At 35.6% G+C, this 23,816-nt stretch overlaps 1 protein-coding gene across 8 annotated transcripts in view; it reads left to right on the top strand.

Annotated features, from left to right (window-relative positions):
* RABGAP1L (RAB GTPase activating protein 1 like) overlaps nucleotides 1-23,816 on the top strand; it is a 372,936-nt gene that overhangs the window by 210,921 nt on the left and 138,199 nt on the right. For 7 of the 8 annotated variants that reach the window (XM_036442308.2, XM_045583196.1, XM_045583202.1 and 4 more), the window contains 3 exons: nucleotides 8,238-8,312; nucleotides 16,479-16,604; nucleotides 19,237-19,380. In XM_036442308.2, coding sequence (XP_036298201.1) covers nucleotides 8,238-8,312; nucleotides 16,479-16,604; nucleotides 19,237-19,380 — 345 coding nt within the window. The remainder of the gene's footprint in view (nucleotides 1-8,237; nucleotides 8,313-16,478; nucleotides 16,605-19,236; nucleotides 19,381-23,816) is intronic. The other variant, XM_045583198.1, reaches the window with a different exon arrangement.

Genomic DNA, 23,816 nt, shown 5'->3' with positions numbered 1-23,816 from the left:
CAAGCTCCTTCTGTGTAGTCTCAAATGGCAGAAGAATTGTGTATATACACCACATTTTGTTATCCATTCATCCATTGATGGGCACTTAGGTTGTTTCTGTATCTTGGCTACTGTGAATAATAGTGCAATAAATATGGGAGTGTATATGTCTCTTTAAAATTCTGGGTGTTTTTTTTTTGTTGTTTTGCTGAACCATTATATTCCATTAATCTATTTATCTTTGCAGCAGTACCACACTATTATAATAATAATGGCTTTATAATGTCTTATTATCTTGTATTATCGGGTCTACAACTTTGTTTTTCCTCAAAATTGTTTTTTACTATCTGGTCCTTTGTAGTTTCATATTTAAAAATTAGCTTAGAAGTTTTGGAGATGGAACAAAACACCTTTGAAGATTTTGATTGGTGTTACATTGAATTGATATTATAGTATGCTAATTTTATTAGTTTTTCAAAGAGTCAACTTGGGCTTTGTTGATTTTATTTATTAAATGTTTGCTTTCTATTTCATTGCTATATGCTCTTATTTAAAAAAAAAAAATGTTTTCATTGATTCCAGAGAGGAAGGGAGAGGGACAGAGATAGAAACATCAATGATTAGAGAGAATCATTGATTGGCTGCCTCCTGCAAACCCTCCACTAGGGTTTGAGTTCACAATCCAGGCATGTGCCCCGACCAGGAATCGAACTGTGACCTCCCGGAATCGGTCTACGCTTAGCACTGAGCCACGCTGGTCAGGCTGTTCTGATTTTTATTATTTTATTTAAAGTGTAGTACCTGATGTTCTATGAATATATTCTTGTTTCTTATCTTTTGATTTTTATTTACTTGCTCATGTTTTCTTCATGCTTGATTGTTTTTAATAGAATTCTGGAATATATGAGAATTATAAAGCTTTGGATGATGTTTATTCCAGAATAGATTTAAGTAGATGGAGTATTTGGGGGTGAAGGCGGAACTCTTTGATTCAGGTTTGACTTTTTTTTGTATTGAGACACTTCCAGGATCTCAACTAAAATCTGGAGGCATTTACTGGAGACATTCTTTGGTACGTCCTCCTTCAGCCGTGTCCTTGACATTAGGAAAATACTGAAATCTCTGCTCATTTATAATCTCTGCAGGCCACTTTTTCCAAAATTTCCACTTCTTTGAGACATTATTTAGCTCCCATGAAGAAATAGGAGTGATCAAATTTTCACAATGTTTCCCTCAAACATTTTGGTATGCAAGTAATTGGTTAATAATTTCAGATTTTTCTAGGAGAGTGAGGAAATTTTCACTGATCCTTTTGTTTACAGTTCAGGGGTGGATACCAGATTAGCATACTGATAAATCTTAATCTCGTAGAGTCAGAGTTTTACTTAGTTCTATTCCTTCCTTTAAATTATCCATTTCACATTTTCCATTTTAGAAGAATTATCTAATTATGTTTCATTGCCAAGGACAGTGTTTATAGCCATTTCAGAACAGCAAATGCACACTCACACATATATACATACACATATAAAGAAGCTTCATGGCGTGTGTGTGTGTGTGTGTGTGTGTGTGTGTGTGTTCATGCTAAGCTCTTGCTTAGAGAATCTCAAAAACATTTTATATTTGTTACTATCACTAAAGTCCTTCATGACGGATTAGCTTTGGGTTTAAATTTTGTGGTCCTCTTAATATACATATTACTAGGATAGACTTTCTGAGTCAGAGCTCAACTAAGAAGATAGGGTGTTATTTTAAATAATGGATTTTTCTTCTGAAACTGTAACTGTGAAAAGGTCAGGATTGTGAAGCTGGAGTCCTAGAAAGAGAATGACCGATCTGTAATGCTTTTGAGAGTGTCTGAGGAGAATTTAAAATTTCCTTTGTGTGCTTGGTCCTATAAGCTTTCCTTGAAATAGCTTTGTAGTTTCTGTGGAGCCTTTGGTCTTTCAACTGAAAGGCTAATTGAAGCCATCACACCAGGACAGAATGTAGGAAGGAAGTGGTGGGATCCTAAGGATGATAAAAATCAGAGTACACAGGGATTGGTATTTCCCCTAAGGACTTGATTATAGCCACTTTTAAAAAAAAAAAAAAAACATTGCTCTTTGAGGAAGATAAGAAGTTGGATTACTTTTTAAAATAGAGAAAAAGGAACCGGTAAAGACATAGCTTAAGGAGCCTTCAAATAAAATGCTGCTCATGGCGCCTCCTACATTTATGGTTTTTTACAACGTAGAGATCTATTTCTATTCTAGCTTCAAATGTCTTCAGTATCCCAAACAGTAAACCCAAAGTTATTTCTGAGTGAATTGGTTACGGAATTATGGGCACTTGTTTTCTGTTTACTAATTATTATGCAGTTGGCAATATCTTTATAATTCTAAAGCCTCCTCCTTAACCAGACCTCTTCCTGCATCTTTTAGAGACCTGGGAAGGGTGTGAATCTGACTTGCTTTCCTCCTCCTCCCCATCTGTCCAGATCTTGGTTGCCCACTTCCCTTGTGATGCTTGTCCTTCCCACTTCTACCCACAGCGATTTACAGATTAAAAATACTTTCTCTGAAATTTAGACCATTATTATGGGTTATGTTGTGAACATTACCCGATTATTTTCATTTCAGTCTTTGAGGGAAGAGGCTACCTCTGACCTTTTTCTTTGTCTCAGAGAACTGAGTGCAGTACTAGTTGCACAGTGTCAATATAATTAACTCGGAGGTCTTGACTCATTAAACTGGCAGTGTTAGTCTAGGTTTTCTAAGAAACTTGTCACCAAGACAGGATTAAAGATGTAAGAAATACATCAGGGGAAATGCCTATAAATGAAAAAGGGGAGGAGGAAGGGAGGGACGGAGGAGAGCTGGGAGAGTGCTAGTCTGACCCCAAGGGAAGAAGAGAGGAAGAAAAGTTGATGGAAGCGTCTGAAATTGAAGGGTCCCTCGAAGGAAAGTTTGGCAAGGCTTTGGGGAGTCCTCAGCCACAGTTGCCTGTGAGGTCCCTTGTCTGCCAGAAGCTGGCCTTCCTATGTGTTGCTGCGCTCAGTCATTGGCTGGGAGCAAACCATGGGAAGTGTGGCTCAGGTGCAAATGCAGGATGGGTTTCAGAGCACAGCAGTGGAGACGTCTGCTAATTACGTCCCCATTGGAGATCTGGGAGGCATATTTTCATGGTCTTCATACTGATCTTTTAGATAACGTTTAATGTATAGAAACTCTAGAAGAGCTCTTTTATTTCTATCACTTTCTTCTTCTGTAAAGTAATTTTATTCACACAGATTATTCGGGATAATTTCCTAAGATCAGAGCTGTTGCTTAATTTTAGAGACTTTGTTTAGGATAGCCTTTACATATTATTATTTTTTAAATTAAAAGTTCAAGAATGTGAAAGAAATACTCTGAGTAATTTACCATTATCACACAGTAGTTTACTTATAATAGAGGCAATTTTTTTAAGATTATGGTAGTCTACTTATTTTACATTTCCTTCTTTAAAAAAAAACACACACAAGTATATCAGTTCAGTTTTAAATTGTTGCCAAGGGCCTTTTTTTTTTTTTTTTTTTGAAGTGTTATATAAAAGGAAAGTTACATCTAGGAAGTTTGCCAGCTATATTAGATAAGAAAATTGCTTTGTGAGTGAGTATCAGTGAGTACATTTAGCCTCTATGTTTATCGTCACCAGTATTTAGATTATTTCATGTCAGTGAACCTATTTATACAGTTTATGTAGATACTCTGCTTTTACCAGCATATAGGACAGACTTAATAACCATTTTTAAAGCCCGTTATTTTATTATTACAATCAACAGACAAAATGATTCTGTCAAATCTATGTACGTATGTATATTTCCATGTCTATATATATTTTTAAGCAATCTCAAACTCACAGGAAAGTTGTAAGTACTGGAGTTTGGTGTTTTCCACTATTTGAGAGTGATTTGCCATGATGGTGCCACACTGCCCTCAGTACTTGAGGGTGTTTTCTAACAAGCAAGAATATTCTCCCACATAACTGTAATAGAACATAGAAATCACACACATAGCATTGATAAATTGCTTCTGCCTAAGCTGTAGACCAATTGTCCAAATAATGTTCTTTACAAAAAAGGAGCTAGTTCAGAATTACACATTTCCTTTGGTTGTCCTGTCTCCTTGATTTCCTTCTGTCTGAAACAGCATCTCACTCCTTCCTTCACTTTTTTGTCCTTGGTGCTTTGGAAGACTACAGGCCAGTCATTTTCTAGACTGGCCCTTGTTTGGGTTTGATGTTTCGTCGTGTTGGATTTGGATTATATATCTTAGGCAGGACTAACAGAAGAGATGACCTTTTCTGGCAGGGAGCACACTGTTGCGGTTATTGCTGATGCTCACTTTGATCACATAAATAAGATGTTATTTATCAGCCTTCTGCACTATAAAGTTACTTGTTTCTCTTTGTAACTAACAAGTACTTTGTGTAAGGTCATTTGTAACCATTTCTCACTGGACTTAGCATTTATTTATCATCTGTGAGTGTCATCTAAAAGTCAGACTGAACAGGCGTCTGGTCAGAGAAGCAAGTAAAATGAGGACTTGGGAGATTTTTGATGCAGAGAGGCAAGTTTTGAGTAGAGGGAAAGGATTCACTTTAGTTCAGGTGGAGAAGCTTAGACTACCAGTGCTTGGAAGAACTCCAAGCAAAAGAACTTGCTAGAACACTGTGTTTCAAACTGTGAATCATAAAATCAGTTTAGTAGGTGGCCTCTGAAAAAGTCATTTTTTCCTACTAACCTAACCAAAACTATAAGACAAGTGGAAAGTAAGATGAATACAGATTGATTTGCATTGTTATTCTCAGCTCTCTTGTGAGAAAATAGTCTGTGGACTTGCTGAATTCATACCATCTCTCATGAGTGATAGACTTTGATTTCATTCTTTTTGTTATTGTTTTGTTAATCCTCATCCAAGAATATTTTTTACATTGATTTTCAGATAGAGTGTAAGGGAGAGGGGGAGAGGAGAGAGAGAGAAACATCAACGTGGGACACATCAGTTGGTTGCCTCCCATATGCACCCAACCGGGGCAGGAGATTGAACCTGCAACCCACGTATGTGCCCTTGACTGGGAATTGGACCCGCAATCCTTTAGTGTAGGGCTTATGTTCTAATCATTGTGAAACACTGGCCAGGGCAACCTTGATTTTTTTATTGAACTTCTCTTGTAATGCAAACAAGCATATAAATAGCACGCTTCTCAGTAAATGTTAAATGTATTTATGTAATGATGGATCCAACATTTGTCAAAGTGACATCAGGGTTGATGAAAAATGATTGATTTTTGGAGATCCAGACTTCTAAGGAATCCTCCACTTAGACATCTTTCATGGGGAAGTGGAAGCATTGAATATCTATTTATCACTCATGCAACATGCTCTGTCATCAAGAAATCCCAGGATTCTGTGTTCGTGAAAAAGGCAGTGACAGAGCACCACCAGAAATGCTGCAAATAGGATAGTATTAGGACCTTATCCCTCTTCTTCAGCTTTGTACTCTTTCTCTGTTCTTTCTGTTTGCAATCCTTCTTCCAACTCCTAACACATACTCAATACACCACACACACACACACACACACACACACACACCCATGAGCTCTGGGTAAAAGTACAAATGAAGCAATCGGAAATATAACTGTATAAAGCAAAGAAAATTTAAAAGCTAAAAGAATGTTAATTTATCTTTTAATTTTTAAAATACAGCAGAGCTCTGGCAACTGATGATAATTAAGAAAAGCTCTTTTCAGACTTATTAGATAATGATTTCATGATCTAATTTTTCTTTCATTAGAAGAGTGTGTGATAATATTATCATTAGCAGAAGAAGGTTAAAAGAGAACAGTAGTACTTCAAAAGATGCCATTAAGAAAAGGAAAAGGCAAGGCACATACTGGGAGAAAATACTGGCAATGCAGTCTAACAATGGGTTTGTAAACTGGACGAAATCTTAAGAATCAATAAAGACAGTCACAAACATATATATATTAATTGCCTAAAAGCACTTGATATGTTCCACATTATTAACTATTAAGAAAGTGCAAGTCAGAACTACAGAAATTAATAAAAGGAAGGAGAATGGCAATATCAAGTAAGGACAGGATGTGAAGCACTGAGTACTCATACTTAGCTGGTATTGCCATAATCATTGTACCACTACTTTGGAAAAAACAGTTTGGCATTTCTTATAAAATTGAGCATTCACTTATTATTTGAACACTGTACCTCCACTCTAGGTATTTGCATAGTGCAAATTTATTTACCACCAAAAAGCCTTGTGTATGCATAACAACTTTATTCATACTAGTAAAAAATGGGGAGGAAAACAACAAAAGTTCAATCAATGGGAGAGTGGATAAACAAATTGTGGATATTCATGCAGTGGAATACTACTCAGCAATGAAAAGAAATGGGCTACTGATACAGGCAGTAATATGACAATTTCAGAAACATTATGCTGAGTAAAAGAAGCTAGGCACAAAAGAGTATACATTATATAATTCCATTAAATGAAATTTAAAAAAATATTGATATATTGTGATCAAATCAGATCATTACTTGCCTGGGTTTGACTGCAAAGAGGAATTGAGGGACATTCTGGAATGATGGAAATATTCTGTAATGATGGGTTACCTAAATGACCCAACTCAAAGAATTGTGCAATTAAAATGTGTGTATTGTATTGAACACAGGCTATATATTTCAGTAAAAACTTTTTAAGTAAAAAAAGAGCTCTAGACCCTATACTTTGATTTCTTTGGCATTTGGGAGATAGCAGACTTAACCTCCCTATAGAAACTCTCCTGATTATCTTTGATAATCTTTGCCCTGGACATTAAATGGAAATCTTTTCACTAAGATAAAGCCCAGGATATGGGTGGAATACGTGCCCAGGACTCAGACAGCATAACTGGGCTGTTCGTCTTGTAGAAATAAATATGGGAGCACCTGAATGGGTCAGTAAACAGTAGCCCATGCTGCTTGCTTTTGTACCTCCTTTGAGCTACCAATGTTTTTTATATTTTAAGGGGTTGTTTAAAAAACAAAAACAGCTCAGCCAGCATGGCTCAATGGTTGAGCATCTACCTATAAACCAGTAGGTTACTGGTTCTATTCCCAGTCAGGGCACATGCCTGGGTTGTGGGCTCAATCCCTAGTGTGGGGCATGCAGGAGGCAGCCAATCAATGATTCTCTCTCATATTGATGTTTCTATCTCTCTCTCCCTCTTCTTTCCTCTCTGAAATCAATAAAAATATATTAAAAAATACACAACATGCTAAAGATATATGTGTCCCTCAAAGCTGAAAATATTTACTCTTTGGACTTTTACAGAAAAAGTTTATTAATTCCTTTTCTTTACTCTTTGATCAGCACACCATGCCTACAGTAACTGAGACAATTTTTTAAAAACTTCTAATGAGTATCTTCTTTAAAAGTTATACACCAGCAGAGTTTGAAGTGCTAAGTGGTATATATTATGCATACAACCTTGTTTCCTTTCCTTTGAAGATGAAGATGAACCCTGAATTAAATGTTATGACAGCTGTTTCCCTAGGAGCACTGGATTTGCTATGAATGGGCCTCTTTGGCTCTGTACCTGCCATCTTGGTTAGAATGATGTTAAAGATTGTGAATTCAGAACATCTGTGAGACTCTCCCAGCCATTCTGCAAAACATGCCAACTAAATGTTTCTGCTTTGCCCCAGTGGAATAAATGGGAGGAGTCATTTTTACCCTTTAGCCTTTTGGAAAGTGGGAGAGTAGTTTAGAAGATGTTTGAGAAGGTTATAGAAGGTGATTATCTTGTCTATTAGATTAGAGGATCCTCACTACAGATTCAACAACATTAAGATTTCCCCCATAGAGTGCACTAGAACCCACATCACTCAAGAACTTCCCACCTTCTCCTGTCCTTAGCTCCTGCCTCCCATGATCTTATTAGCCTGGTGACAAACCACTGTGGATCTTTTAAAATTAAGTTAGGTGCCCTGAGCATCTTTTTATTCCAAATACCGTCGATGAACCTGGGGATAATGGGACATCTAAAATTGCTTTAGGAAAGGTGCTGCCTCTTTGGGGATGCCTCTGTGCTCATGATCCACACATTCAAGGTGAAGGACCAGAGAAACTGTGGTGACAGTGCATGGACAAGAACCAGCAGCAGCCTGATGTGAGCTAACCCCTAAGTGAAAGTCTGTGAATGTTTATGTGACTTCTCTCTCTTTTCTTCAGGCCTATTCTGTCTACGACGAAGACATTGGGTACTGCCAAGGACAGTCTTTTCTTGCTGCTGTATTGCTTCTGCATGTAAGTAATTTTCCATGTGATAAATGGTATGGTGCTGCCAAGTTTAGTTTATTTTCTACTTAGTTTTGTCCTCCCTCCTTATTTTCCATTTACCTGATGGAAATTACCCATGGCATATCTTTTTTAGAAACGTATCTTTGGTGATAAAGTAAGAGATCTGAAGTCTTTTTTTGAAGTCAAGAACAGGACAGTTCCTCATTAGCATTAATTTTGTTGGCTAGAAGGGAATAAGTGGTTATTTGAAGTTATTTTTTACTAGAACCCTCTAAAATTAAAGAAGTCAATGTACAATAGCTGCCCCCCAAAATGAGCAGGTTCAGGACCGTTATGAAAGAATGTGACAAGGAGGCCTTTTGTCTTTTCTGTGATTTATTTTTGTATACTCTCTTTCTTCTTAGTCACTTTTATTTAACAGAATATTCCTTGAGCATCTGTTGTCAGTCCTGGGCTAAGGAGGTGGGATTACAAATATGAATGATTTATGGTTTGTGCTCTCAAAGGTCTCATGGTCCAGGGTGGGGCACAGAGAATGCAGGCACATACTTATTATTTTTATTCTTATGCCTTTACTGATTTTCCTTAGGTTTATTAAAGAACTTATAGTGTGCTTAGTGAAAGCAATACACAGAGTCAGAGAATAATAGAAGAATAATCCAACCCAGAGCTTTCAGAAAGACTTTCTGGAGGAGGCAGTAGCTTTGCCAAGACACAAATAATTGAGGTTGGGGGAGGCAAGAGGAGAAAGGGAGGGAGTAGAGATCGTTAGACAAAAGGAACAACATGAACGAATGTATGAAAACACAGAAGGGCACAGCATATAAAGCGAATGATATGAAATTACAGTTCCTATAGGAATTGTATGCAGGAAAGGCACGAGGCAAAAAATGGTCATATGGGAAGGCACCAAATTACGAAGACTTTGTAATCATGTCAACAAATGTGGGCTTTAGAATAAAGCAAAGGAGGAACCATTGATTAGTGTCAAGTGAGGGAATGGCAGTCAGACGTTCATTTCAGATATATTCTTTATTACTCCCTTTATTGGGCAGAACTGAAGGGAATGAGCAGCAGTAGAAAGGAAAGGAAATATCAATCTAAATGAGAGATATTGAGACCCAGAGAAAGAGAAACAGAATTAAGAAACATGCAGGAGGCAAAATTGGTAGGTTTTATGTATGCATTGACAAAGAAGGATTCTAGTATCTAGAATTGTCAGGTCCCTACCACAAGGGGCTGGAGGCTGTAAGCAAAGACATGATGGGTTTACCAGCACTCAGTGCTATTGTTCCTCTACAAGGAGCCTTTGTAGTGGCTCTTATGAAAGCTGATGTTCAAGCTGTGGATGGTGATGCTTTGTATTTCTAAAGTAGTCACTGAGTATATCACAATCTAGCATTTAGCATTTAACTGTAGCCCAGTGAAACACATTGTAATATATTGATTGAAGTTCAATAAGAAGAATATCTTGCTGAGAAACCTGTTCTGAGATTTAACAGTTTTAGATACTTGTAAAATTGTTTATATTTATTTGGAAACACCTCTCCCTCTGGGGGGGGGGGGTGGGGAGAGAAAGAGAAGAGTGAATCAAATAGTCAGAAAATTCAAATACCCCGAATTGTTTTCTATGTTATGTCTTCTCCTATTATAAGGGTCATATGGTCAGTCAGCCATTGTAAACTTATTCAACAAAATTGCTTTTAAAGTATGTCATAAGATGGATAGAAATTCAGTTCAGGCTCTTACAGTTTGTCCATTAGTAGAATTATGCAGTTTTTGCCATGACTTATAAATAACTTGAAATACAGAAATGCCTTCAGCATATTTGAGGAAAGATGAACTGATATTCAGCACAGTGGTAATGAAAAATATACTGTAATTTTTAATTGAACAACATGTGTAATACTTCTGTTAATCGGTATATTCCATTAATTGACCAACTCAACAATTTAACCAAATTGAATAAGAAAAGTTAACTCATTTTTTTCTCCCATATTTTTGCCTCCATGGTTTAAATAGGTTGAAAAATACAGTCTAGTTTAAACAATTCATCAAATGCACTATCTCAGGTTCCAGGGAGCTATGTTATTAGGGTCCTACTAATTTTTTATCAGTTACATAAGCTATTGCTTCTTTTTGCTGCCAGACATTCTCTGGCAGCTCCGCATTAATCATTGTCAGAACCTGCTTCTTTGGGGATGCTGTCTCTTCCTCCCCCATGGTCATTTATATTTCACATGCACTGCCTAAGAGGAGAGAAAGACCAAAAGTGAAAGTGTGTTCAAAAACAAAAGTTTAGAATTTTTGTGTTTTTCCATTTCTAGTAATTTTAGGAAATAATTACCTTCCTGCTTGAAAATTTCCAAAGGCTTTGATAATAGCTTTGTTACTTGTTATAGTTTAAACAATGAAAGAAGTATTTATCACAGTAGATGCTGTTGTATCTATTGATGAGATTACAGGAAACTGATCATTTAGAGTTGAATAACAATGTTATAGCATGGATTACTTATAACCATTATATGTTCACTTGCCTTTGAAGTTAAATATGCAATAATTATTAGCAATATGATTATTATGGTGTTAGTCTTTACTTAATAAAAATATGATAATTTCCTTTCATATACTTCAATAATTCTAAAAATCATATAACATATTTTAGATAATTTTAACCCAATATATTTTTACTAACATATATGTGTTTTATTTACAAATAAAGTAAGTTATAAAAATTATGAAACCTTTAATGCACCCCTCAAAAAGACAGGTTTAGGATAAGATTTAACCAATAGACTTAAGATTAAAATGGGAAGCAGAGCTACTTGGTTTTTTGAAAATAAAGATTCCACGGAATCGAAGGTAACAAGGTAGAGGCGTCCAAGTGTTTCTATAAGTTAGAGTATTTGTGTGTTTATGCTATTGAGGACTCTGTTACTTGACATAGCCTTAGCTCAAAGCTGCTTAATTTAAGAAGGAACTTTACTGGCTCACCTAACTGGAAGTCCAGGGTAGGGGTGATTTTGAGATGGCTGGATTCCAGAATTGCCCAATCAGGAATCTGTGGCTCTGAATCTCTGTTTTGTTTAAATTTTCTTGCTTTAATTATATGAATTGGCCACAAATGTGTAACATGTCTGCAGACTGGCCTGGCTCATATCCTTTCAGTTTTATAACTTCATTTAAAAGGGACCAGTTTTTTGCTATAGCTCCTGCTTAAGAAGAGGAAGAGGAGGAGGAGGAGCAGGAGGAGGGAGGGGGGGAAAAGGGGGGAAGGAAGGGAGGGAGGGAGGGAGGGAGGGAGGGGGGGCAAAAGGGGGAAGGCAGGGAGGGAGGGAGGGAGGGAAGGAGGAAAGAATTCCTGGAGGATTCTGATTGGCCTTGGGAACCTACTGTTCCTGAATCAGTTGCTAAGGCCAGGAAGGTAGGATGTTCTGATTAGCCCTGTCCAGGCCTTTAGTCTCCCTCAGTTGCTGACAGTGAGCTGATCAGCTCCTCCTGAGCAGTTGAGGGGTTCTCTAGAGGAAAGGGGTTTTGATACCAGATGATAGGGACATAGGATGCTAGACAGACACAGCACATCATTTTATAGTGATGTCCTTACTATAGGAGTTTTAGTACATTTTTAATAAGCCCTTTTATGCTCCCAAATAACTTCTTTCTTATAATCCTAGAGATTTTCCTGTTCTAAGTTCATTCTTGCATCAGTGCCTTTGGGGCCATTTCTCAATATTCTCTTCCTGTGTCCTGTAAATATATTCAAGACATTTTTTTTTGTTTTGTTTTGTTTTTGTTTTAAATCTTCTGTTGATCCTTCCATTATAGATAACTTAAATTTCTCTGCCCTTTCAAAGCTGAACTCATTCAAAGGATAGTAAAAACCACAACTATAAATTTGAACTATGGTTTCATACCTTTCAACTTATATGGTCTTGGGCAAGTTTCCTAAACTCTCTGAGGTTCAGTGTTGTTGTTTTTTCATATATAAAATGGAAACAATATTATTATATTTCTAGTATTCTTATGAATATCGGATACCTTATATCATGAGCATGAAGGATCCTATTTTGTATCTGACACGAAAAGAGTGCAGCTGTGGGATTAAATCCAGGCTTTACTTAATAGATGTGCAGTTATTGGCAAATCACTTAACTTCATTGAACTTGACTCATCTAGTATTTAAAATGTAAAAATAATGCCTACGTTACAGAATGTGGTAAGGATCAAATGGGATCATGAGTGAATGCCTCTAATAACAGTAGCTACTACTATTCTTTCTAAAATTAATCATTATTTGCCCAGTCAGTTTTCTTTGGACCCTGGTCCCATTAGCTTAAATTTACCACACATTAATAGACTATGTTGTATACTATGTTTTATAGCTTATAAATACACATTTAATTTATATGTATTTTAGCATATATTTACTTTACAGGGAAAACAACCAGCTGGAAGTTTTCATTCTATTTGCTGATCAATGGGAGAACAGAAAATAAAAACTCATGAGTTTCAAAACAATCACTAGCATCTACCTTTGTTGAAGAAACCCAGAAAATTGGTAGAATGTTCAGTGCCTTCAAGGACAAAGGTAGATTGCTTACAAAAAGATATGAAACAACCATGCGGAACAGAAATTTAGTTTTATCCTAAATAAGAGTATTATTTTATATTATCAACAGATAATTTTACTTCAAAAAATGTCTTGATTTGTAACTTCAGTCTTTAAGACTCAGCTGAAGTCTTGATGTAAGACTTCAGCTGAGTCTTAAAACTTTTGAAGTACATAAGGCTGCTTTGTTTTGTGGTTCACAGCAGAGAAAAGCAACGAAGCTTGGAGATTGTCTCCGTTCAGTGATTATCTTTGTTAGTACAGATCATTGTCAATATTTGTTACCAAACAGTGATTTCATCATACTTGATTCTCATATTGTACATGTGAGGCAGGTATTTAACTTTGTATTTCATAGAGCCATGGATGACATTGTGTTATCTTAAATTAAAAGATTTAAATGCTTATCTCCTCCTTTCCTCAATAAAACAACACTGATTCCATGACAAAGCTCCTGCACATAGCCAAGAAGGATATGCAGTATTAAGAGACCCATCATGTTATAACATCTCATATTTAATTTAAAAAGGTATTGTTCAAAGACTTATTTTTGTACTTCAGACCAATTACATACCAATGATAAAATTGTCATGTCTAATTCAATGAAACATTGTTTTTATAAATTAGTTATTTTAATGCTTTAAAAAAAAGCTGGCAGTGACACAATATTACATAGTAGGGAACCCACTCTTGTAGTAAGGTGAGGTTGACAGTACAGCTAGGTGTTGATTCTCAGATCTTGATTGAGAATGCTAATTGAGTGGCAAGCTTAATAGCCAATACAAATTACAGATAATAGGGAAGATTTTTATATTTAGCATTTATAATATTAAAAGAGATCAAGAACTGATATAGTTACCTTTGGCTGCCTTTTGCTTCCCCTTTCACACCCATCCTTTCCCTCTACATTTTTGCTGGCTCTTACCTTTGCAGTTGTCACAGATTGCCCTACTTGTCTATGTGCCTTCATTGATGAAGGCAGATGTATTCAGTTTTGCTAAAGTTATCCTAAACAAATATTTAATACTTGATATTTAAGTCTGTATGCTAAGATCTTTAGGGGATGCAAAGTTAAAGCACACTCCTAGGTTAGTAAGAGCATAAAAATAACTTCACTACATGTCACAAGAGCTTTGGAAGTCAGAGAAAGCAAAAGTTAGTGAAGAACAGAGACTACAATATTGCATATACGTCTCTCTGAATTCTTTCAGCTTATTGAGACCTCAATTTGTTTATTTTTAAGTTTTTATAAACTGTGGCAAAAGAACCCTAATATTTATTTTTTACTTTCCTAATTCAGAATTTTTAATGCTGTATTTAAACAGAGTCTAAGCTTTGGTTTTCCTTTTCTCAAATAAGCCCACTTCTATATTATGATGCAACCAGTGGCCCAGTGCATGAAATTCATGCATGGATTTCCCTCAGCCCAGCCTGCACCCTCTCCAACCTGGGATCCCTTGGAGGATGTCGGACATCCCTTACACAATCCGGGACTGCGGGCTCCTAATCACTCACCTGCCTGCCTGCCTGCTTGCCCCCAACTTCCCCCACTGCTGGCCTGCTTGTCCCCAACTGCCAACCTGCTCACTCCCAACTGCCCCCACCCTCTCTGGCCTGATCACTCCCAACTGCCCGCCCTTCCTGGCCTGATCCTCCCTAATCACCTCTGCCTTGGCCTCACCACCATTGCTTTGTCCGGAAGATGTCTGGAAGGTCTTCAGTATATTACCCTTTTATTAGTATAGATATCATTGACAAGATTTTGGGAAGAATACTTAAAATTAAAATATGGACCATTTTCACATCTCAAAAGTTTCAGAAACACTTATTACCTAATTTACTAATAACAAATTATTACCTATTCATTAAAGCAAGCCATTGAGATCCACTAATTTGATTTAAACTCTTTAAAAATAATGAAGTTGCATTCTTTAGAAATAGTCTACACTAAGATTTCTTCCTTTGTTCAAAATGCCTTAATTAAATTAAATTAGTAGTAATTTGAAATAGAGAGAGCACTGTTTATGTGTGTGTGTTTTGTATAAGAGCACTGTTTTGTTTGTGTGTGTGTGTTTTGTATGAGAGCACTGTTTTTCGGTTACCAAATCTAGTCAACTTTTTCAGCAAACAGGCAACAGATAATGAAAATCTCTATATTCCTTGTGCTGCAATTGTATAACACCAGCCAGGGGGACATCAGTCTTTCACAGGTTATAACGTTCTTGAGAACAAGGCACTGGCCAGGCTTTTCCTCCAAAAGCAGCTGAAGCAAATAAGGGCTGAAAAAAATTGCAGATCTCTTCTCGTGTCTACTTTTTGCATGAGAGCTTCTTTGGGGACCGGATTACAAGGAGCCCCAGTTGTGAGGCATGAGTGGGCTTATATGGTCAAGAAGAAAGAGTCTCAGGAAGTCACTTAGGTAAACACAACGGGGGAAGTTAGAACATAGTGAAATCTTTCTTTTTGTTAATCACATTGTAGTTTTTTCATTTCTACAGCCTAAAATTTGGAAGTCACAGCCCTATTAGGTTCTTATAAGTGCCCCATGGGGCATCTGCACTTTTTCTTTCTTTTTATTTAATTGAAATTTTTTTATATTTTTCAATTACAGTTTATTATAAATATTATACTGTATTAGCATAGTGGTTAGACTATTATATACTTTACAGAGTATTCCTCCTGTTATTTCCAATGACCACTGGCACCATGCATAGTTATTTCAATATTATTGTCTATATTCCCTGTGCTGTACTTTACATCCCCATGTGTATTTTGTAACTACCAATCTGTACTTTTCAATCCCACCACAATTTAGAGATTGTTTCTTTGATTTCAGACTTTATTCTTTATTCACAAAAAATACTTCTGGGAGGGTATATTAGATTTTATTGGTCATTTGAACCTTAATGGTAGAAGCACACAAGATTCTTCCTGGAAATTGTTTTTTTATAGAAAGAAAAATAGCAACACTAAGAAGATTCTGGGAGGACAGTATTGCACTATTTATCCAAACTAAAAATGTGTTTATCCTTTGATCAAGCAATCCCTCTTTGGAAATATTACTGAGTTAAAAAGCCAGCTATTTTTTATGTAGAAAAGGCAAAAAATAAAATAAGAAATACAATTATTTTACTTGCATAGAGAAACATTTGCAGGATACACAAGACATTATTAAGAGTAGTTATGAATTTTGCAAAAGTGATGGGATCAGACACAGGGGTTAGTGTCCTGGGCATAGAGAGGAGTGAGACTTCTGCCTTTTGTACTTTTACACTGTTTTTAGTTTTGAATCACGTGGCTGTGTTACCTATTTTTAAGGTGATGTAGTGAATGAATAAATGAAGGATGATTAAATTAACAAAAGAGGGAAGATCATCTCAAGTGAAGAAGTTACTAGCTGTGAAAAAAGATTTTATTGTAACAATGCAGAAGGCTGGCTCTGAAGCACTTCATTCATTACAGGCATTCAGCTATTAATGTAGAAGATTAACAACATGAAGAAAATGTCTGACATTCTGGCCAAATGCCACTCAGTCATGCTCTGTATATATGTTTTTCTGTAGATGCCAGAAGAACAAGCATTCTGTGTTTTGGTGAAAATCATGTATGACTATGGTTTACGAGATCTCTACAAAAACAATTTTGAAGATCTTCATTGCAAATTTTATCAGTTGGAGAGACTATTGCAGGTAAATAAAAGTTTGGGACTTTTATCTCTCAGGGATTGGTTGTGTTACAGAAAAAGTCTAATAAGATTAATGAACAATCATGATTTATGAAAATTTAATGGAATTCTACAGAAAATGCATATGGATTTGGTTTCTGACCAATATCTACATTGGTGTTAATATTATAAAATATTTGTTTAACCATTTGACCGCTTGGAAAAATATCGTCCTTTTTAAATAGTCAATTTTAATACACTTTGGATGAGAATATAATGAGTTAAGTCAATGAAGAGATTGTTGAATATTATTTGTAAATAAATAAAGATATTTACAGAGTAAAAATTGAAATATTTAAGAGTTTTCTCTGTATTAATTATCATGGGTACCCATACCATGTTTAGGTCTACATATAGAGAATACTTTGAAAAGATAGAAAGATATTGATAGGAGGTAAAAAACATGTAAAATATTTTAATGTGGAGACATATTTTAAAAATCTTCCCACATAAGATGAAGGGGTTAAGGGAAAAAAACCTCCTAGACACAGACAACAGTATGATGATTATAAGAGGGAATGGGAAGGTAGGGGAAGTAGAAGAGGTAAAAGAGAGTTGAATGGTGACAGAAGGAGGCTTGACATTGGATAGTGAACACACAATACAATATACAGATGATGTATTATGTAATTGTACATCTGAAACCTATATAATTTTATTAACCCATGTCACCCCAATAAATTCAATAAAATTTTTTTTAAATTCCTGCATAATTTCCTGATCTTAGAGTTGTTCCTATTTTATAATATGTATGTATAAATTTAAACACATGAAGAACATATTTATATCAAATATTACATAATAAAAAAGATTGTAAGGGCAAAATTATTGATTAGTGCTGACAAAAAAAAATGAGTAGCTTTGGAATTCCACTGAGATTAGAAATCATACCTTTATAATGGATCTTTGTATTTTCTTTATGAGGTATTGAAAACGCAAGAGAAATGTGAGAAAAAAAATTCATGAAAGGATTTATTCCATATTGGGGAAAAGTGAAATGTTTGGGGAGTAAGGTTAGTGGGATGTGGCAGTAGAAGATCTTGGCATGACCTGTCTGGAGATCCACAGGTGTTTGGAAAGGGAAGTGAAGCCAGTAAGAGACTGTGGGAACAGGGAGTGGAGACGGAGAGTTTTCAGTGAGCTAAAGGATGGCTTTCCTGGGAGAAGGGAATGTAGGAGGGTGGGAGTCCTCAAATGGGAAGAAGAAACAAAAGGGTGGAAGGATGTCAAATAAACTGTAAGCCCAATGACAAATGGGCTTTGTGAGGAGGAAAGAAGGAAGAGGATCTGGTAACTAAGGGCATTAAAGCTATAGGCTCTTTTTTTAGAGATTTAATTCTTCCAAGAAAAGTTTTGTTTGGGATTATTTGATTTTCAACTTATTATAAAAGCTTATATTTTTTTTAAAGGTCACTATCCTTAAGCACTTTGAGGGTCAAATAATTGTACCTGATAATTGAATGGCAAATTCGTGGTACTGTGAAGAAACCCAAGCACACCCAGGCCAGTGTTCTCAATGGTTAGAGCTCCGGCCTGTGCACTGAAAGGTCACAGGTTCAATTTTTGATCAAGGGGACATACTTGGAGTGTAGGTTTGATCCCTGGCCATGGTTGGGGCATGTGCCAAAGACAACCAATTGGTGTATCTTTCTCACATCTATGATTATCTGCTCTCTTTCATTCTCTCCCTAAAACATGGAAAATATCCTGGGGTGAGGATTAACAAAAGAAACAAAACAAACCCAAGCACATTTTTCTGTTAGCACCTTCTGTCTGTTAATCGGATGACCATTGAGCACCTCAGTTAAAGTACTAGATAGGCACATTTGGGTGTTTTTCAAAGAGCATCTTGTACAAGAAGTGGGCTTTTTGTTTTGTGGTCTGCTTATGAAAACAAAATGAAAGTGGGCTTTTATGTTTGCCTTTGTCTTTCAGTTATGGGAATTCTGTACTAATGCTGTGTACTTGGCCTTTCACGCTTTTGAAATGCATTTTCTGGTATAACTTGGGCAAAAAGATAATACTACCGTAAAGACATTTTAAGGAGACATTCAATTTCATACATAATACACTTGCAGTTTCTGTACTTTGCCATTATTTTAAGATCCCAAAGATAGTTTTTTAAAATATTGCTTATGTTTTGGCCTTTTCTAAGTTTGAAAAAATATACTGAAGTGATAGCATAAAAGCCAGATAATGTTGACAACAAGTACATCTCTTTTCTAGCTAGTCAGGAGTTGAACAAGAGGGATATGGGGGTGGGGAAGGTAAAAGACGTAAAGGAGACATAAATGTGTCCCTTGAAAGGGGGTTCTGTCACTTGACCCTGCAGTCACGATGTTCTTCAGGAGGCAGGTGAACATTTCCCCAGAAACAAGACCAGTCGAGTGAGCAGGAGATGGTCTTTGTTACTTGTTCTTAACAAGGCTGTCCCTAATCCTCACCTCCTGTCCTCACTTCAGTGAAGTTATGCAATTAATGGATTACTTCAGGAAAATGAAAAGTGTTCATAAGAAGCTTGTCATAAAAGGCAGTTGTGGCAGGAAATAAAGCTTCTTCCATGTTCCGCCCACTAAATCTTCCCCTCTGACTTTTAGGAGCAGCTACCGGACCTGCACAGCCATTTTTGTGACCTTAACCTGGAGGCCCATATGTATGCTTCACAGTGGTTTCTCACTCTTTTCACCGCCAAGTTCCCGCTCTGCATGGTCTTCCACATCATTGACTTACTGCTCTGTGAGGTAGAGTGATCCCCTCTCTCAGACCTAAGCCCAAAGAGAAAGAGCATTGTTTCTGCTCACAGTGGTTTAAGTTGTCTTCATTTTCTTCTTTCCTGTGACATAAGCTATAAGTACTGACCAAAAAGTTCTATTTGAATTTTTAGTAAAGACTATTTTAATTGAAATTTTGTTATTTGTGAGAAATGAGAAAATTAAAGCTTATATAATTTCTACAAAGTAAAATGAGGTAACTAAATTTGCATAGTTAAGTTCATAATAAATCTATATGTATAATAATGGGCTACTAATTTAAAGGACCTTTAAAGTTAAATAAATAATTTAGAATCAGGTGTTTTTAGTAATAATGCAATTATATGCCAAGAGTTAAAGTTTTATAATAATTAAATACTCAATTCATAAGATTTTTCTTTGTATATGTTGTTTGAAACTCCATCCAGATAATAAAGAAGTGACAAAGTTTCTGCATCATATAGGTATATTTTTAGACAGTAAATATTTAAAAAAAGTAGTTTGCATAATTTCTTAGGTATCTCTAGTATTTATTTCTTTTATTGCTTTTAATTTCTTAGATGACTACATTTATTTCCTTTGTTCTCTTCAAGAAATAAGCAATATTACATATACATACCTCATATACTAACCATCAAAATGTTTGAGTCTTAGCAGTGATAGAAAGTTGCTGGAGAGAAGAATCTTGTAATTGGGAATACAAATGTGTATAAAAATATAGCTGTCTTAACTTTAAAAGTTGGAGTAGTCAAAAGAATAACCTAATAAAATCTAGGCAGTTTTGTATTACTGTATTACTTTTCTTACATAAGGTTCCCTCTTTCTTAAAAGAAAAGTCTATTTTAATTACCCTAGACACTAGAAATATAATTATAAAAGCAAGAATTGAAAAGATAAAATGAGTTAGCTGTATAAAGCATGATTATTATATCTCAGTCTACCATGACAGGGGCCATTTTGTGTAAGTGTAGCTGGGTTCAAAGGTTCTAGTTGGCAGTTTACAATGCTTGACGGTGCAGAGCATTTTGTAGGCAGGTAGGATTTTTAAAGATTTGCAACATATTTTGATAAAGAAGGGTCAAGCATCTTGCTGGGGGTCACAAAACAAGTTCCCACATTCTGAATGCACAGCAGCTAGAGAACCTGGTTGATAACACATTAATTCTACTTGTTTTACTTACAAATTAGATTCTAAAATGCCTATCTAAATTTAACCTTAAAGGAAGAATGCAGAATTAAGAGCTAAAGTCTTATTCAAAGTCAGAACAATGTGATCATTGGAATGGTGACTGTCTAAAGTCATCTCTACCTTATATTGGAGACTGTCCACGGGTCTTCTGGAACCCAGATATATAGTTTTTTAGGAAATTTCATCTTGAAAACACTTGAATTTCCAATGTCAGTTGCTAGGAAAAGTTAGCAACATTGACAGCAAAGAAAAGAAAATTTATAAGGCTTCTTATCACTTGTCAACTGTGATTCATAATCACCATGTTTGAAAGATCTTAATGCTCATGAAAATTAATAAGAGCATCGTAGGTAGATGTCACTTTCCCTTCTCTTAAACTGATGCGTTATAGCTGCTTTAGGAAGTTGCAGAGCTTAGCTCTCCAAAACACGGAGTAGGTTGTAATCACAACATTATGTTAACCAGGGAAATAAATAACAAACCTTAACAGAGCAAAGCAGCTTTGTAAAACAAACCTTGTTGGGAACAATATTGGAGTACGCTTCAGGATATTTGTTCTTTCCACTAACTCATCTTTGTCAGAGTATTATTTTGCAAAGGAAATTTTTAGATAAACTTTTATTTCCTGCCTGTCTGTGTTTTCTCTTTGCCCATTTCCTTCTTGTAGTTAATAAAATATTTATACTAAAGCTATTTTTTCAACATGTAATAAAATAGTCTAAATATTTTATTCTATTTAAGACTATGGTACCATACTACTATACTAGTAGAATTACCCATTTATGTTTTTTGTCATATCCTCTATTTGTTAAGGAAATAATTTAAATCTTGATAGTTATGAATTATGTTTAGTTACAAATGGAAAGCTAGGAAATTCTCAGATGGAAAAGTGTTAATTTTTAAAAAACTTTTCAGAGGCGCTTCTCCCCTTTACTGCCTCTTCAGTTATTACCCCTCTGAAGAGTCATTGCTATCCTGACTTTTAATGCCATAGATTAATTTTGATTGTTTTTGAACTGTATATTAATGGAATCACACAATATGAACTCTTTCTTATCTAGCTTTCTCATTTATCATTGTTTGTGAGTTTCATCTAGGTAGTTGCATGTGGCCATGGTTTGTTGGTTTCATTGTGAATATACCACTGTTTTCTCATTCTTCATGTTGAAGGGCATTTGGGTCATTTCCAGATTAGGGCTATTATGAATAGTGTTGCTGTGAACATTCTTGGACTAGTCTTTTGGTAAGCATACATACCACGCTTTTGGAATTGCTGGGTTGGGGCACCCATGCACTGAAGTTTATAGATGCCAGCAAGCAGTTTTCCAAAATATTCTGTACATTTCAATTTCTGTTGTTTTTATTCACTGAAAGTCTTCCTTATGGTCAAGGGCAGGTTTTTGGTTTATTTTTATTTATTTATTTTTAAATATAGTTTATTGATTTTTTTTTTTTTTTTTTTTACAGAGAGGAAGAGAGAGTTAGAAACATCGATGAGAGAGAATCAGCTGCCTCCTACACACCCCCTACTGGGGATATGCCTGCAACCAAGGTACATGCCCTTGACCGGAATTGAACCTGGGACCTTTCAGTCTGCAGGCCGATGCTCTATCTACTGAGCCAAACCGGTTTTGGCTGTTTTATTTTTTAAGAGAGCAGATCCTGGAGCAGATTAGAGTTCATGAATATGAAACAAAATACAATTCATTTGATAACTGAAGTCATTTACTTGGTCTCTGAAGTTGTATTTGGATGGGATTAAGAGTGGATCTAAGAGCAGAATTGTTTTTGTGCTTTTATGAGAGAAGTCAGCCTGATGGAAAAAATCTAGCAACACACTCAGAGCAGAAGCAACATAGAGATCATTTAATGTTGAAGTTAAGCTATTTGGCATTTTAGTTAACCCTGCATATATCACCTTCATGTTACTTGACCTATATGTGTCTCAGTTTCTTCATGTGTTAAATGAAGCTAACAATATCTCCCAGGTTTATGTAAATGATTATATGAAATTATGAATAATAAGGTACTTAGCACTGTGACTGTTATACAGTAAATATTCAGTTAATATTATCCTCAGTTCTACCTGTGTAGAATTTTAGTTGCTCTCAATTTCTTCAATTAACTAGCTGACTACAGAGACTCTTAAGAAAGGGTCAAGTAGCTATTGATTCTTTATTACCTTTCTAACAACCTTTGTCCACCCAACCCCCACATTCCCAGTGGAGATGTATCTGCTAAAATCAAAATTTTAGCCATTGACCTTAATGGAAGTTTCATTCTATTTCCTTCTTTTCCACCCTCCCCTCATCTGAGGATATTTTCTCATTGATGTTTAAAGAGAGTGGAAGGAAGAGGGAGAGACAGAGAAAAACATTGATGTGAGAGAGACACATCGATTGGTTGCCTCCTGCATGCACCCTGACCAGGGCCGGGGAACATGAACCTGCAACCAAGGTACATGCCCTTGACTGGAATTGAACCCAGGGCCTTTCAGTTTGAGGGCTGACACTCTATCCACTGAGCCAAATTGGCTAGGCCATTCTATTTTTATTTTTTGTTTGGTGATTTAAGTAGTCCTCCAAAAGTATTTTTTCCATCTTCTTTCAAAAGATGTAAGGAAAACAGTATTTCTTTTAACTTGACATGATAACTGACAGCTGGGGTTTGAAGTTGACTCTTCCAAGATAGTTCAATTTTTAGAGTATCAAATATATTCAGCTTTATATAGTAACTTGGTATTTCATGAAATTAAAGGAAATCATTGATATTTCAAATTCAAGTTTATTTCTTACCTCTCCTTTCTTCTTAGGATAATGAAAAAAAAAAGGTTAAAAATATCTTATTAAATACCACCAGGTATAATCCCCTTTCAAGGCAACTTTTCAAAGCTGTTATCTGAAGAGTAGATTTATTATATAATATTCTTACTCTTTGTCCCATTTTCCTCCCTCAAATAGTAATATGTTCAATTTTTAAAAATTGAGATATAATTGATATAACATTTTATAAGATTGAGGCATATAACCTGTTGGTTTGATATATGCTGGTTATATATTGCAATATGCTTACTACAGATGTTATTACTTAACATCTTTATCAAGTAATACATTAAATATAAAAAGCATCAGAATGGGCTGATTAAGGATTAAGGAAGATTAAGAATTCTAACATAAATATAAAACTTCTAAAAACTTTAAAGAGTAGTAATTGGCCACAAGAATAGGGAAGAGATTTT

The sequence above is a fragment of the Pipistrellus kuhlii genome, unplaced genomic scaffold (assembly GCF_014108245.1).
Source record: "Pipistrellus kuhlii isolate mPipKuh1 unplaced genomic scaffold, mPipKuh1.p scaffold_m20_p_18, whole genome shotgun sequence".
NCBI classification, from domain to species: domain Eukaryota; kingdom Metazoa; phylum Chordata; class Mammalia; order Chiroptera; family Vespertilionidae; genus Pipistrellus; species Pipistrellus kuhlii.
The sequence above is the reverse complement of the archived record's forward strand: the minus strand, read 5'-3'. Positions and strand labels throughout refer to the sequence as shown.